The sequence below is a fragment of the Clinocottus analis genome, unplaced genomic scaffold, assembly GCF_023055335.1.
Source record: "Clinocottus analis isolate CAN_PGR_092001 unplaced genomic scaffold, fCliAna1.0.p SCAF_11, whole genome shotgun sequence".
Taxonomy (NCBI): Eukaryota; Metazoa; Chordata; class Actinopteri; order Perciformes; family Cottidae; genus Clinocottus; species Clinocottus analis.
In genome coordinates this window covers 18,780,688-18,795,896 of record NW_027175832.1, presented here as the reverse complement: position 1 = coordinate 18,795,896, position 15,209 = coordinate 18,780,688, and the positions used below count along the sequence as shown (strand labels likewise).

General features: G+C 52.1%; 1 protein-coding gene across 3 annotated transcripts; it reads left to right on the top strand.

Moving 5' to 3' along the window:
* The first annotated feature begins 983 nt into the window (after window positions 1-983).
* mpz (myelin protein zero) lies at window positions 984-15,013 on the top strand. Of its 3 annotated transcripts, XM_068605028.1 has the most exons (7): window positions 984-1,134; window positions 2,661-2,827; window positions 5,168-5,381; window positions 6,790-6,919; window positions 7,456-7,498; window positions 12,509-12,538; window positions 13,634-15,013. In XM_068605028.1, the coding sequence occupies exons 1-7, from the start codon at window positions 1,089-1,091 to the stop codon at window positions 13,643-13,645; spliced, it is 642 nt and encodes a 213-aa protein (XP_068461129.1). In that variant the 5' UTR covers window positions 984-1,088; the 3' UTR covers window positions 13,646-15,013. The 3 variants fall into 3 exon arrangements, with proteins under 3 accessions (XP_068461129.1, XP_068461145.1, XP_068461137.1); XM_068605044.1 differs by lacking the exon at window positions 12,509-12,538; XM_068605036.1 differs by lacking the exons at window positions 12,509-12,538; window positions 13,634-15,013 and adding an exon at window positions 12,174-12,440.
* Window positions 15,014-15,209: the final 196 nt, after the last annotated feature.

Sequence of the window (15,209 nt, the reverse complement as noted above, 5' to 3'; positions counted from 1 at the left end):
CGCGCCGCCCGTCCTGTCCTCGTGTCGCCCCGTCTATATATAGCAGGTCTCTCCCTCGCCCCTCTTAACGCCGTCTGTGTCACTGGAAAAAGCGAGGAGTGGGCGATGGCACATTTTTGAATACACAGCTTTGTCCCGGCTCATCGTCCCTCCTCCTCCCCAAAAAACAACATGCATGGAAGAACGAAAGCGGAGAGAGGAAGAAAGCGCCATTGACAGACGGGCGTACACCGCCCCTGTCTCCCTCTCTCCCCATTGTCTCCCTCTCTCCCCATTGTCTCCCTCTCTCCCCATTGTCTCCCCCGGGTGCTCGACGTCAGCGGGCGGCAGGAATCCGGAGAGAGGGAGGAAGAGTCGGGGCTTTGTTTTCGGCGCCCCGGATGAAAGTGCACGGAGAGGAGAGAACGAGGGATGAGGGGGACGGAGGAGAGAGCACTGGGTTGACCTCGCTCCTCCCCCATCCCTCCTCCCTCGCTCCTTCACCGTAAGCAGACAGACATGGCCCTCCCACCGCTCGCCATGCGATATTTACATACGAGCGCCGATCACACGCCGGGCGCCTGCAGATGGTCATGCTACACACACCTCCCCTCCCTCTCTCCCTCCCTCCCTCCCTCAAACCGTTGATCAGCGGTCTCCCTCTTCCTTCCAGCCACGGCGATGGGTGTCATCTCTTTGCATTCATCAACGGCGTAACGCCGAGAGTGTTTTTATAAAAAAAAAGTCTTGGCAGCAGCGTGGCTCGCCGTCGTCACCTCCCCTCCTCCCCCCAGGATGAAGTGTGTACTTTGTTTTCAATGTGGGGCGAAATGGAGAGAATTGGCAGGAGGATGGAGGGTGGAGGGTGGAGGGTGGAGGGGTGGGGCCGGGCCGGCCTGCGTGTGCGAGGGGTGTGGTTGGGTATAAACCAGCGGACAGTGGGTTTCCTGTTGTTGTCCCGTTTTGAAGCCCTCTGTCCTGGCGTCCATCGCCTCTCCGCTCTCTCTCTCTCTCTCTCTCTCTCTCTTTCTCCTCTTCCTCCACAGCGGGACTCGTCCTCGGCGACCGTCGTTCTTTTTTTGGGAGCTGCGCAGAAAAGCCAGAAAACCATGCTGACGTTTTTGGCGCTGGCGTCGGTCGTCCTCCTGGGAATAGGTAAAGAAAAGAAACGAGGGAAATCCTCTGTGAACCTTTTCATGAACGATTTCTATTTTTTGTCTATTGAAAGATGTAGAAATGATCTGAGGCAGGGGTTAAAGGTTAAGTGAGGATGTGAATGAAAGAGGGGCCCTTTTTTTTTCTGTGTTTTCTGCTCCGGCGCTTACCTGAACCTGATGGTCTTGATGATAATGAAGAAAAAAAAGGGTCAATGAGGCTTAAGAGGAAACTAATTGATCTTTCTCTGAAGTGTGATATCTCCCTCCACACGGGCTCAATGCTAAACTGAAGCGCTTGAATTAATATCTTCACATTTACCTATTGATTCAATAAAAAAACACAGACATTGTGCTTTGTGTCGATGCAGCGTGCACATGCGCGCTCCTCTAGTGAAGCAGGTGTCTCTAAGAAGCCTGCAAAGTAAAAAAAATATGATTATGTCTTTTAAAGGGCGGCGGGTCGGCACAGACTTTGCTCTCGAGCAAACCGCTTTCCCTGCTCCTCTCCTGTCAGAGATTTGTCAGAATTTTAATTGAAAAAAAAAATAAATAAATAAAGAAACGTCAAGCGAGATTTCATTGACACATTTTTTTTTTTTTCTTCTGGCTCAAGGACGCTCGCAGCGAGAGCTGTGAACTTTACTCGCTGGGTGCCGAGAGAAAGACAGCTTCAAGCCCCCCTACACACACACACACACACACACACACACACACACACACACACACACACACACACACACACACACACGCGCGCTCAGCGGCTCAGTGTCGCCTAAATACCCAAAACAATGACGCTCACGTCAAGAGTTTTTTGGAGATGAGCGCCTTCTTTCGAGACGGGGGAAGTAAAATATAGATTTTTTTTTTTTTGCAGGGCCAAAAATCAAATTACCATCGATCATTAGATATTATTCAGGCATAAACTGTGCACGCGATACAGCCGACGTAATCCATATTAATGGAGAAGATGATGTTCCTCTTTGACTTTGAGAGACGGGCACCAAGAATCCAGTAATAATCCAAATATTTACTGAGTGTGTGTGTGTGTGTGAATCAATGTGGGGCTCTGACACCGCTAAGTGTGCAGTTTAACAATGTGTGTGTGTTTAAGTGTGTGTGTTGGCACACATTATTTGGCAGATTTCGGGGAGAAAGGGAACGTCTTGTCATTATGTGAGAGGTTGAAAACTGTTTAGGAGTGTAGAGACTTAAGAATGCCAGCGTATTGAGTGTATACTATATAGTATATACTATGTACTATATAGTATATACTCTAGTGTAGTATACCAGAACATGGAGGGATGTTTTGCAAACAAGTGTTTGTTTTTTTGACTGTGCATTGATGTTTTTTATGTCCATTAACTTGCTTCTCTCCCGTCAAAAAGCTTTTTGCAGGTTGCAAATCAAATCATTTTCTGCAGCAAATTCTCGTAAATGCGACAACAAAACCAAAAGCGGGAGCGTGAATATCACAAAGGTGTTGGTTTGTGCGTGAATCGGCGTGCTTTGTGTGTCTGCCCGCAGTGCCTGAGCAGTCGCAGGCCATCGTGATTTACACCGGCTGGGAGCGCCACGCCCTGCTGGGCTCCGACATCCGGCTGTCCTGCTCCTTCTTCTCCTGGCGCTGGACCTCGGAGGACGTCACCTTCTCCTGGACGTACAGGCCCGATGGCTCCCGGGACAGCATCTCTGTAAGACACACACACACACACACACACACACACACACACAAACAGACAGATCATTACAAATGGCAAAACTGTGTATCATTACAACCATTTCCTTGTTATAGCTCGGAGCGTTGCAATGACAAGGATGAAATATACCATCCCAACTGCCTACACACACACACACACACACACACACACACACACACACACACACACACACACACACACACACACACTACAGTCCACTCATTGGTACCCTGGTGTTTAACAGGTGTGCCGTCAGCCTGCAACAGATCAGAAGCAGTGCAGCGACCTGCAGCGATCTGTAAATCTCTATAAAATGAGTCGCATCCACTTTAAAGCTTCGCTTGATGAGATCAGTGTAAGCTCGACCAAAAACAGCGAATGTTTAAGCTCATTGTTTTTGGCTTCACAGCCCCCTGCGGCTTTTTGTTTCATCCACTTTCATGCCCTCATCATGCGTGGCTTTCACCCTGCAGCCGCTTCCTGTTTGTAAGGAAAGACAACAACCCAGAAAGCTCAAAATGAACGTAAAACGCTCTAAATTTACCCGCCTGCTCGGCACCGAGCTGCAGATAAAGTTAGCGGCTGGTTGGTGAACATACTGGAAGACATTCGTCATGAGTCATGAGGGACGGTAGACATGCCAAACTGTCACTTCCTCATTTTCCTGAATGAAGTTTCTTCAAATTCAAGAAGAAAATGCACTTTTTTTTTGGTTTGTGCTGCCAAAAACACGCCAACAATTGCTGCGACTTCTCTCGGCCACCAAGAGACAAAGAGAGAGAGAAAGAGAGAGAGAGAGAGAGAGAGAGCGAGAGAGAGAGCATGATGTCTGAATGGAGAACTCCATGAAACTTTATCGGGCAAACTTGTACTTTTTCATTTATTTTTTAGGTCACTAACAGAACAGGAGACTTTGCAAATCAATCTGAAGAAAGAAAAAAAAAATCCCGGTTTAATCCGACGAACACAGACAGGCCTGTGCGAACGTCTGAAATGTCATCGCACACACACTCACACACTCACACACACGCTCAAGCAATTTATTCTGACACACAAGTGGTGCGGGAGGCGTGCGTGAACTCGGAGGAGGAAACAACAAGCGCTCAGAAACTTCCTCTCCTGCGTTGTAATCCTCCCGCTGCCACCTGCTCTTTCATTTCACTCGGCCTGCCCTTATCGTCCCGCCATCGCTCTAATCTCTCTATCTCCCCGTCACGACTGCGCCTCCCTCTGTCCACCTCCTCCTAATCTCCTCCTCCACAGCCCCCCGGCCTCCTTTGTCCCCCCCCCCCCCCCCTCCCTCCTTCTTCTCATTACCTGCATCCCCGCAACCTCCATCGCTTTTCATCCGTCTCCGGCGGTGCCCTCACTTTGAAACTGGATTTCTCTTCTTCTCTCCGTCTCTTCTGTCGCTTATCTGGCGTCGCTCGTTTCTTTTGCCCGACGGATTTACACTTTCATACGTTTCTTCTGTTCTCGAGGCGCATTTGTACTTAAAATAAGAAGAGAAGGGATTCATGGCCTGTTCACACCATGTTAAAGGGCAAAGAGAGGAGTCATTTCTATAGACTTCTATACAACCAGAGGAGTCGCCCCCTAGTGGTCAAGAGAGAGTGCAGCTTTAACACATGAAGCATAGACTTCTATACAACCAGAGGAGTCGCCCCCTGGTGGTCAGGAGAGAGAATGCAGCTTTAACACATGAAGCATAGACTTCTATACAACCAGAGGAGTCGCCCCCCTGGTGGTCAGGAGAGAGAATGCAGCTTTAACACATGAAGCACAGACTTCTATACAACCAGAGGAGTCGCCCCCTGGTGGTCAAGAGAGAATGCAGCTTTAACACATGAAGCATAAACTTCGATACAACCAGAGGAGTCGCCACCCTTGTGGTCAAGAGAGAGAATGCAGCTTTAACACATGAAGCATAGACTTCTATACAACCAGAGCAGGAGAGAGAATGCAGCTTCAACACATGAAGCATAGACTTCTATACAACCAGAGCAGGAGAGAGAATGCAGCTTCAACACATGAAGCATAGACTTCTATACAACCAGAGCAGGAGAGAGAATGCAGCTTCAACACATGAAGCATAGACTTCTATACAACCAGAGGAGTCGCCCCCTGGTGGTCAAGAGAGAGTGCAGCTTTAACACATGAAGCATAGACTTCTATACAACCAGAGGAGTCGCCCCCTGGTGGTCAGGAGAGAGAATGCAGCTTTAACACGTGAAGCACAGACTTCCACTCAATAACTTGGACATCTTTTTTACTTCTGACGCTCCAGTCGATGTTTTATATTCACGTGTAGCTCGCTCCGCCCGCTCTCTCCAGATCTTCCACTACACCGGCGGCATGGCCTACGTGGACAACAAGGGCCCCTTCAGGGACCGCGTGGAGTTCGTGGGGAACCCGGGCCGCCGCGACGGCTCCATCCTGATCAAGAACCTGGACTACAACGACAACGGCACCTTCACCTGCGACGCCAAGAACCCCCCTGACATCGTGGGCCGGCCCTCCAGCGTCCGCCTGCTGGTCTTCGAGAAGGGTGAGGAGTCACATGGGTGGAGGGTGGAGGGTGGAGGGTGGTGGTGGAAATCTAATTCCCCCAGAATGTAAAGTCTAATTCCCGCATTGTCTTACATCTGTGTCTGCTCGTTAGCTTTCCACTGAGCCCATATGGCACATTTTGGGGTGGAATTTCCTCCATCAGACGCCAACTGTTCTCAATTGTTGTTCTAATCATTCCAAACTCTGAAATTAATCTCCATTTGCGCTGCGCGTCAGACGAGAGCGAGCGCTGCCTTCAGACCGGTCGGCCTCGTTTGGAATTCCTCGCACCGGTCCCGTTAAATGAAATCAATTACAATTTTATCTCTTTCTCCGTTTGAGATTGCTATCGCTGCCTCCCTTTTCGCTTCCCCCCCACTCCTCCTCCTCCTCCTCCTCCTCTTCCTCCTCGCCTTCTCTTCCCATCTCTCTCCTCTCGTCCTCCATGACTCCTCGTACTCCCCTCTCCTCCGCCCCTCCTCTTCATCTCCTTCTGTCTCTCCTGCACTCGGCTTCTTTACTTTCGGTCAACCTTTATTTGCTCTCCCTGTCCGTTTTACTTTAATCTCTCGTTTCCTTTCCTCCTCGCTTTGTTTCTCGTCTTCCTCTCCTGTCCATTTCCTCTCTCCTATGACGTCTTTTCCTCCCTCCTATGAATGACGTCTTTTCCTCTCTCCTATGACGTCTTTTCCTCTCTCCTATAACGTCTTTTCCTCTCTCCTATGACGTCTTTTCCTCTCTCCTATGACGTCTTTTCCTCTCTCCTATGACGTCTTTTCCTCTCTCCTATGACGTCTTTTCTTCCCTCCTTTTCCTCTCTCCTATGACGTCTTTTCCTCTCTCCTATGACATCTTTTCTTCCCTCCTTTTCCTCTCTCCTATGACGTCTTTTCCTCTCTCCTATAACGTCTTTTCCTCCCTCCTATGACGTCTTTTCCTCTCTCCTATGACGTCTTTTCCTCTCTCCTATGACGTCTTTTCCTCTCTTCTATGACGTCTTTTCCTCTCTCCTATGACGTCTTTTCCTCTCTCCTATGACGTCTTTTCCTCCCTCCTATGACGTCTTTTCTTCCCTCCTTTTCCTCCCTCCTATGACGTCTTTTCCTCTCTCCTATGACGTCTTTTCTTCCCTCCTTTTCCTCTCTCCTATGACGTCTTTTCCTCCCTCCTATGACGTCTTTCCTCCCTCCTATGACGTCGTTTCCTCTGCCGCTCACGTTTACCCTTTCTCTTTCCTCATTGGTTCGTCCCTCGTCTTCCTCTCCTATCCATTTCCTCCCTCCTACGACGTCTTTTCCTCCCTCCTATGACATTTTTTCCTCCCTCCTACGATGTCACTTCCTCGCCCGCTCCTCTTCCTCCTCTTCATCCTTCTAACCGCCCTCCCTCCTTCTTTCTCTCCCCAGTTCCCATCCAGGCCGGCGTGATCACGGGGGCCATCATCGGGGTGGTGCTGGGCCTGCTGGTGCTCATCGTGGTCATCTACTACCTGATGAGGTTCCTGGTGGCGCGCCGCGTCTTCAGCCTCAGCGTCAGGTCAGTGCCCGGCCCGTGGCCGGTGGCGGCGGCGGCGGCGGCGGCGCTCTGCCAGACGGTTCTGTGCCAGGGGCTGCAGCCGAGGCCCGAGCCCATCCCCGGCACCGACACCTGCGTGGCCAAGCTGGCCTAGCCAGGATCGACTCAGTCGGGGGGGCGTTTCCAGGGTTTAGATCGGGGAGTTAGTCGGCCGGAAAGAGACGCATCATGATCTCTCGTTTAGATTTAATCTAGGAAACAGTGCAAAGACGGAGATGATTAAGCGAAGTGAAGCCAGAGATCCTGAGTGGATAATCCACACGATTGTAGATGATGGGATCCATCGTCTTGCTCATACCGATCCAATCTCACGGGATCTTGACGCATCTGGCGCCTGAGGGGTGGAGGGTGGGCGGGGCGGGTGGGGGTCCGCGCCAGAGACAAAGCCAGTAGATTGAGTCGATGTCGCGATGGCTGCCGGCCGGTGCTGCCCCGTGACCACTGGAGGGAGAGATGGATTCGACATCCTGACATTGTCTTTCTTTTGTCCCCTCCAGCAAACATGGCAAGAAAAAGAAAGAGGGATCACAGCAGAGACAGGCAAGTTCCCTCCGCTCCTTTCTGAACCATCCCCTCTTCCTCCTCCTCCTCCTCCTCCTCTTCCTCCTTCCCTGACACGCTCCAGCACATGTGCACATCCAGCCTGTGGACGACAAACACAACAGCTCGGTCCGTTGTCACATTCTGGGTTAGGAGGAGGGGGGGGGGGGGGGGGGGGGGGCGCTAAATACTGAATTGACGGCCATTTTTTTTTTGGACGACGTTCGGTGTCAGAAAACGTGTCGTCGGAATGAAATATTCATCATTCGCGGCGCAGACGAGTCCGAGCCCGGCGCCCCAACATGTCCGACTCCTTCTTCCTCGAAGCAGCAACAAAGCCACAAACTCTAACAACTGTGTTCAGGCCGTTAGGATCTCGAGTGCCGCCTTGCCGTTGGAGGAGCTTTAAAGCTGACGCCGTCGCTCTAATCTCTCTCTTTCTGGTGGCCCTCACCCCCTTCCTCCCCCCCTTTCAGCTCCCTCAGGGGGGCCAAACAGCGTAAACAGCCAAGGGGCAAAAAAGAATCAAACCACTGTGAAATGGCCGAGCGGCGCTTGTCGCTTGCATTGAATTGGGGTCTGATTTGCTCGCAGTGGGGGGAGAAGGGACGGGAGCTGCTGATTTCGCTCCCTGGGACTCAAATGAAAATCACCAGGCCTATTATGGTCTGGGCTGTTATCGCTGGTTTTTTTATTTTTTTTAACACTGCTGCGCGCCAAGGATTTGGGATATTCCCCCCCCCCCCCCCCCTCATCCCACCCGCCGCCTCCTCTCTCTTCCTCTTGGGAGAGCGATAGCCTCAAGTGGTGGATTATTCAGACATTTTGGTGGCTTGTATTCTTTTGTAAATACAAGGCACCGGGGCAAGCCGTGTTTGATTACTCTGTGGTAATGCGGGGCCGGATGGTTGCGGGGGTGTCGTGTAATCGACTGCACGCCTTTGACTGCTGATAATGAGGGTGGGGGGGCGGAGGAGGGGGGGGGGTTGAGGGCATCAAGGGATTCAGGTTCCTATTTGAAATTAAAAACACGCAAAGCGTCGTTTAGCCACAGCTGTAAGCTAACGTGAAGACGCGTGGCGCAAAGCGTCATTTAGCGGCAGCTGTAAGCTAACGTGAAGACGTGTGGCGCAAAGCTTCATTTAGCGGCAGCTGTAAGCTAACGTGAAGACGCGTGGCGCAAAGTGTCATTTAGCGGCAGCTGTAAGCTAACGTAAAGACGCGTGGTGCAAAGTGTCATTTAGCGGCAGCTGTAAGCTAACGTGAAGACGTGTGGCACAAAGCGTCATTAGCCACAGGTGTAAGCTAACGTGAAGACGCGTGGCGCAAAGCGTCATTTAGCGGCAGCTGTAAGCTAACGTGAAGACACGTGATGCAAAGTGCCATTTAGCGGCAGCTGTAAGCTAACGTAAAGACGCGTGGCGCAAAGCGGTGTTTAGCCGCAGCTGTAAGCTAACGTGAAGACGCGTGGCTTAAACCTCCAGGGGGCGACGCCTTCCCTCCGGGCCTTCAAAGGAAGCGCTGTTCAGTCGCCTTCTTCCCACCTCTGTCTTCTTCTTCTTTCCTCTTTTTTTTTCTACTGTCGTCTGATTGTCAGGTTGCTCATCGAGCTGCAGTCAGTCGCTCTCCGGCGCCGGCGGTGGGTGACAGTGCATACATGCATAAATAACTCCCCGCCAAAAAAGGACACAGGGATATTTGACAAAGTTGTCATTTACAGTTACTTCTCCCTTCAAGTCTTGCAAGAAATCATCCACCATCTGAGGCTCACGCGCCCTCATTTCTTATTTTTATCCTTTTTATTTGTATTTGTTGCCCTCTGAGACGATTCCTCCCCTCGTAGTGAAGCTACGCCGCAACGCAGAGGGCTCCTGGGATTTCTGCAGCGCGCTCGTAAGCGGTTGTTTGATCAAATAGCCCTTATTAGAAGGCTCTGCTGACACGACACAATTCCTGTATCGGCCTCGCCATCTTCGTAGGTACTCAGTGTGCTGGGCTTGCACTGCACATCTCCAAAAAAAGGCTGTGTGTGTGTGTGTGAGAGAGTGTGTGTGTGGGAGCGAGTGAGACAGTGGGACAAAGGAACCCTGTGGTGTGTGCTACTCCCCATTAGGTGGAGTTGTGGGAGAGGAGTTCACCCCCGCAGCCACACACACACACACACACACACACACACACACACACAGACGGAAGCTCACACACACTGTACCGGAATGATAATTGAGTGCACTCTGTATCGATCAGAGCGCTCTCTCTCTCTCTCTCTCTCACACACACACACACACACACACACACACACACACACACACACACACACACACAACCCACCCATTCTGCTCTCCATCCCCCAATTCCCTCCCCCTCCTCCCCACCTTACTTCAATATACTTCACTCCCCCTCCTTCGCTCTCTCATTTACTTTCCTTTTATCCAGTCCCCAGTCTTCCTCCCTCTCTTCAGTCGCATCCTCCTCTTCCTCTTCCTCCTCCTCCTCCTCCTCCTCCTCCTCTCCCCTACCTTCCACTTCCTTGCCGACCATGAGAAGCATCTATCTGTCTGTAATTCCCTGCCCGTCCCCCTCCCTAACCCTTCAACCCACCACCACCACCATCGCATCACATCACTCCCTCTTCCCAGTCCTTCTCTCTCTCTCTCTCTCTCTCTCTCTCTCTCTCTCTCTCTCTCTCTCTCTCTCTCTCTCTCTGTCTCTCGCTCTCTCTCTCTCTCTCTCCCTCCTCAGGTGTCCTGGGTTTCTGATCAGCTCCGGTTTCTGGACATAAAATCTCTACCTCTCACTCTTCATCCACCTCTCAATCTCCCCGTGCTCACCTGTCACCGTCTCTCTCTCTTTAGTATGCAGCCGGGGAGGCAGACACTTACCTTCCCATCTTCCTCTCCCCCTTCTTCCCCCCCGCCAGCCCCTCCTGTTCTGCCACTGTGCCCCACACTTCCTTTTGAAGTGTGTGTGCAGCCCCTGTAGCGATGGGGGAGGAGGAGGAGGAGGAGGAGGAGGAGGAGGTGCGTTCTGCCTAAGCAGCAGCATCAGGCTCCAGTGTGCTTACAAGGCAGCCCCGTCATTAGCGTGGTGGAGGAGGGTGGTGGTGGTGGGGGGAGTGAGAGGGGGGGGCTGCGATACCGCAGCACAACTGACGGCGGCGCATAGCGGTAAACAATACAATGATGTATGAGAGGATGTAAGTATGACGGAAGGTAATGACACCGGATGAGCTGCACACACGCCGCCGCACACCCCCCCGCCGTGGAGGCCGGATGTCGTGCGGCCGGATTGGCCGTCTCGTCGCAGCTGCGTGCTGCTTCGGCACGCCGCGTGATTAAAGACGATGCATTCTCTAATGCAATCAGTAGGGGGGTTATTAGTGGGAGCTTCGGCGGCCTCCAGCGTGCCGCCGACCCGATGCATTTCAGTCTCCGAGCCTCGCGGCGGCCTCTCGCTCGTGACACTTTAAAACAGCGTTCTGGCCCCGCGGCTCCACCTCGTGAAGAGTATTTAAAGCAGGCGTAGCGCACACGCCCCACGAGTGAAGTTTCATTAGGCTCCATCAGAGTATTGCCGTGCACTTATGAGACGTTTCGACGGGTTAACTCGCAGGTTAATGCACCTGGAAGACAGCCGGTTGTCACGTTAAGTGTTACCTTGACCTCTTCTCGACGCCGGCCGGTCCTCCCGGATGGATTTGTTGTGCTCAAATGAAGCTTTACTTTACTTCCGTCCTCCTTTTCCCTTCATCGATTTCTCCTCCGAGATGATTTTTTTTTTTTTTTTGGACAACCTACAGGATGAGTGGGAGCGAATGGGTGAATTATATAAGAACAAGGAAGATGAAGAGGAAAGGCTGAATGCGGTCCATCAGCGAGGCGGCGGCCAAACGGATTCAGACGAATGATTATATCCGCCGTCAACTTTAAATATTCATTATTTTGGCCCATTTATGTGATTTGTGGACAAATAATTCATGTCCAGGTAGTTCCCCAGCTCTCTGGGTCACGGTATCGGAGTGCAGCTTTTCATATTTCCTCTCCGTGTAGATGTTAGTGTCAACATTTCCCCCCCGTCCCCACACACACACACAGTATGCACGGTGTGGAGGTTGAAATAAGGTGAACATAGAATGAGCAGCGAGAGAGAAACAACATCTTTTTCTCTCTTTCGAGACGTTGCAGACGAGGCCGTGCATTGAAAACACAGCGAGGAGAGAATAAACAAACACATCCTGACTAATGATGACATAATCGTTAGTACGGCACTAAACCGGAGAGAAATAACACTTTAAAGCAAGGGCGACTTTATGTTAAGCGTGGAAATGAAGGCCCGATTTGAATGATTTAATGAAGCTTTTGGGAATTGAAGCCGAGAGTCGATGATCTTTTGATGATCTGTGACCGAAAACAGGAAAAAAAATCCAACAAGGTCGGTCAAATTTGAAAGATTTTAGACATGACAAAAGTCTCAAGTAGTCAAATCCTGATAAGAACCCAATCGGGTTGACGTTGTGTGTGCGTGTGTGTGTCTCTCTGTGTGTGTGTGCGCATGTGAATGTGTGTGTATTGTGTGTGTTATTGATCATTTGTCACTCAGTTGTCACAGGTGTACGGAGCCTTCCTGCCACTGTGCCCCGTCCTAACGCATGGTTACCTGTTTTGTCACCCCCTTACAGCTCTGGACACCACCCCCCCTCACTTGCTACCCTCTCCCCTAAAAGGACTGTCTCTCTACCTCCTCACCCCTATCCGCCTCTCTCTCTTTCTCTCTCTCTGTGTGTGTGTGTGTCCTCCTCCTCCTAAATGTGTATTTTTTCTTCTGCCCTCTTCACACAGCTCCGCCTGACAACTCCATCTCTCATCCTCTCATCTCTAACGCGCCCATCTCACCCTCCCTTTCCTCCGTCCTCCCCCCACGCTCCTTTCCTCCTGAAGTGACTCTCCTCCCCTGTTCTCCCCCCCCTCCCACCCCCTCGGCCCTCTCTCCCCCCCCCCAACCCCTCCCCCACAGGGCCCCGTGCCGTCCGCCGACCCCGCCAAGGTGAAGGCGGCCGCCTCGGAAAAGAAGAAGCAGGAGTCGCGCAAGGATAAGAAATAGGATTCGGGGAAGGGCTGGGGCGGGCTCGCCGGCCGGCTGCTCCAGCCCGTCCACCTGGCGCTGTTCAAGGAGAAGCAGAAGCAGCAGCAGAGGGTGGTGGTGGGAGGAGGAGGTGGGGAGGAGGAGGAGGGGGGTCCGGGCCGGGTGCTGATGACCATTGAGCTGGAGCTGACCCGCCGAAATGGGGAGGAGAGGCCCGGCGGCGAGGGAGGGCCAGGGAGGTCCAAACCGCCTGGCTTCCTCTCTCGCCTCGCCGACCAGCTCATGTTCAAAAGATGAAGCAACAGAGAGGAGGAGGAGGGAGGGAGGGAGGGATGGATGGAGTGAGGAGGAGGAGGAGGGTGGGAAAAGTCCACCGACGAGACGGCGGAAACCTGCGACGCGCTCACCGCAAACCCGAGTCCCTGAGTAAACGAGTCAAAGCATATCTGCTCTTGTCACAGGCCGGCGACCGCAGACGCGCGAGCGCCACGAGATCTGAGATGTCGTGATAATCTCCGACGCGCCAGCCACCGGCGCCCCGAGTGCTTTTGTCAGGTCATAAGATATGCCATTTGAAGCGAGACCCTACGACGGCTCGGGGTTTGATAACAAAATCTTTTCTTTTTTTTTTTTTTTTTTTTTTTTTTTAAAACGCTGCTCCCCGGGTTTTGCCTCTCTGGTTCCTTTCACCGTGATGCTATCCAACGCCGCCGCCGCCGCCGCAGAAAAAGAAAAGCGTTCTCCAAGTGCGTCCGATACGCATCACGGATCCCAAGCTGCCGGGACAAGCCAATTTGCTTTTCTTTCTTTTTTCCTCCCCTTCTTTTTCCCTCCGTCGGCGACCTGTCAGACGCTAACTTCCTCCCCTCCACACTGATCTACATCCCCCCTTTTCCTCTCCGACCCCCGTCTCTTCCTCTCCCACTGTGGATTTCCTGACTTTCTTGTTAATTCAAATTACAGAAGTGATTTATATGCTAACTGCTCTATCCTGTTTCTCTTCCTCTCTCACTTCCCTCCCCTCTTTTCTTTCCTTTCTCTCTCTCTCTCCTGTAGATAAAGGTCTGACTTCTCCATGACTGCCTCCACTCCTCTAGTCTTCTCCCTCCCATTCTGCCCAGCCTGATGCGACCCCCATTATTTCCCATTATCTCCACTCTTTCAAGGCAGCGCTGGCTGTAAGAATAGTCCTCCGACGTCAAATCATTTTTACAGCGGCTGATCGGAGAGAGAGAACCCCGTATGCACTCATTGGGCAAACTGTAAAACTGTTCAAAGCTTTAACCACGCACATAACTTCCTTAAGAGGAACCCAAAAGACATCCCCCCCTCTTCTCCTTAATGTTTACGACTCAATCGCACACACCGAGCGGAGCTGTGAGTGCACTCTGGGCTTCAGATGGAGAGAGGAAGGGGAGCCGGAGAGTGATAGCGAGAGAGAAATATGATTCCCGGGGAGGTTCAAGCCCCCGAGCTCGAGGGGTGATTCAATCCTCTCGCATTTGAGCTAATGGAGGTTGTCGCCGTGTCCCCTGCCCTGGCTAAAGGGCGCTATTTCTGGCGCTATCAGAGCGCACGGCCCTTACTGTAACAGCTGCACATTTTTCTGCTAACGGAGGGAGGGAGGGAGGGAGAAAAAAGAGAAAAGAAAGAGGTGAGCAGGGGGGAGGATGGGTTTTATAGAGGTTGGAGCCACGCTGTTGACTCGACGGCCGGCGACCGACGACTAGGAATGACGTCACGGGCCGTTCGGGGGAGGGAGGGAGGTAGTGGACGCTCTCGCTCTGACTCAAGGGAGCTTAACAGGAAGAGGTCCGCGCTCTCCGAGCTATTTTAGGTCCAGTTAATCCGCTCGTACGTTCCTCCTCCTCCTCCTCCTCCTCCTCCTGAAACCCAGGGCTAATTATTTTAGCTAGCGCGCACTGGAAACGGGATATCTCTCTCTCTCCATCTCCCTGCCCTCCCTCCCTCGCTGTCTTCTTCTTCTTCTCTCTCTCTCCTTGTTCACTTCTTTCATCTCTGCTCCCATCTCGGGATTCATCTCCTCCCTCCGTACGGCCCCCTTGTTTCGCTTCTCTCTGTCTTCGCGTCTTCGGCTTCCTTTATCTCCACCTCTTCCTGTCGTTCAGTCGAGACTCTGGCGCTGCATTATTCCCCTCCGCACAGAATAAAAGAAAAGGGGCCTATACACAATCCACTTCCACTCTTTAAGCCTCTCCTTATCTGACTGCCAGGCCTACAGCTCAATGCTCCTCTTCTGTCCTTCCTCCTCGTCCTTCTTCTTCTCTTCCTCAAACTCGATGACGGACATCTCTCTCTCTCCCTTTCCCTGCGGCTCGCCCGATGATCGACGAACGCCCTCTCGCTTGCCCTTCAAAAGGCCTCCTCCCTTTCTCCCTCCCTCTCTCCCCCACACACACCCACCCACCCACCCACCCACCCACCACGTCTCCCTTCTTCCTCCAAACCCTCCACTGTGCCGTTTCCGCCGGAGCGATTGCCTCGACGCTCTCCGCCGCCCCTCACTGGCCGAGGACGGAAACACACGGGCAGAAAAAAAAACAAAAAAAAAAATCCGCCTTTTGGTTCTCACCGAAGACGCCGAACACAAACTTATAATAGCTAGCTCTCT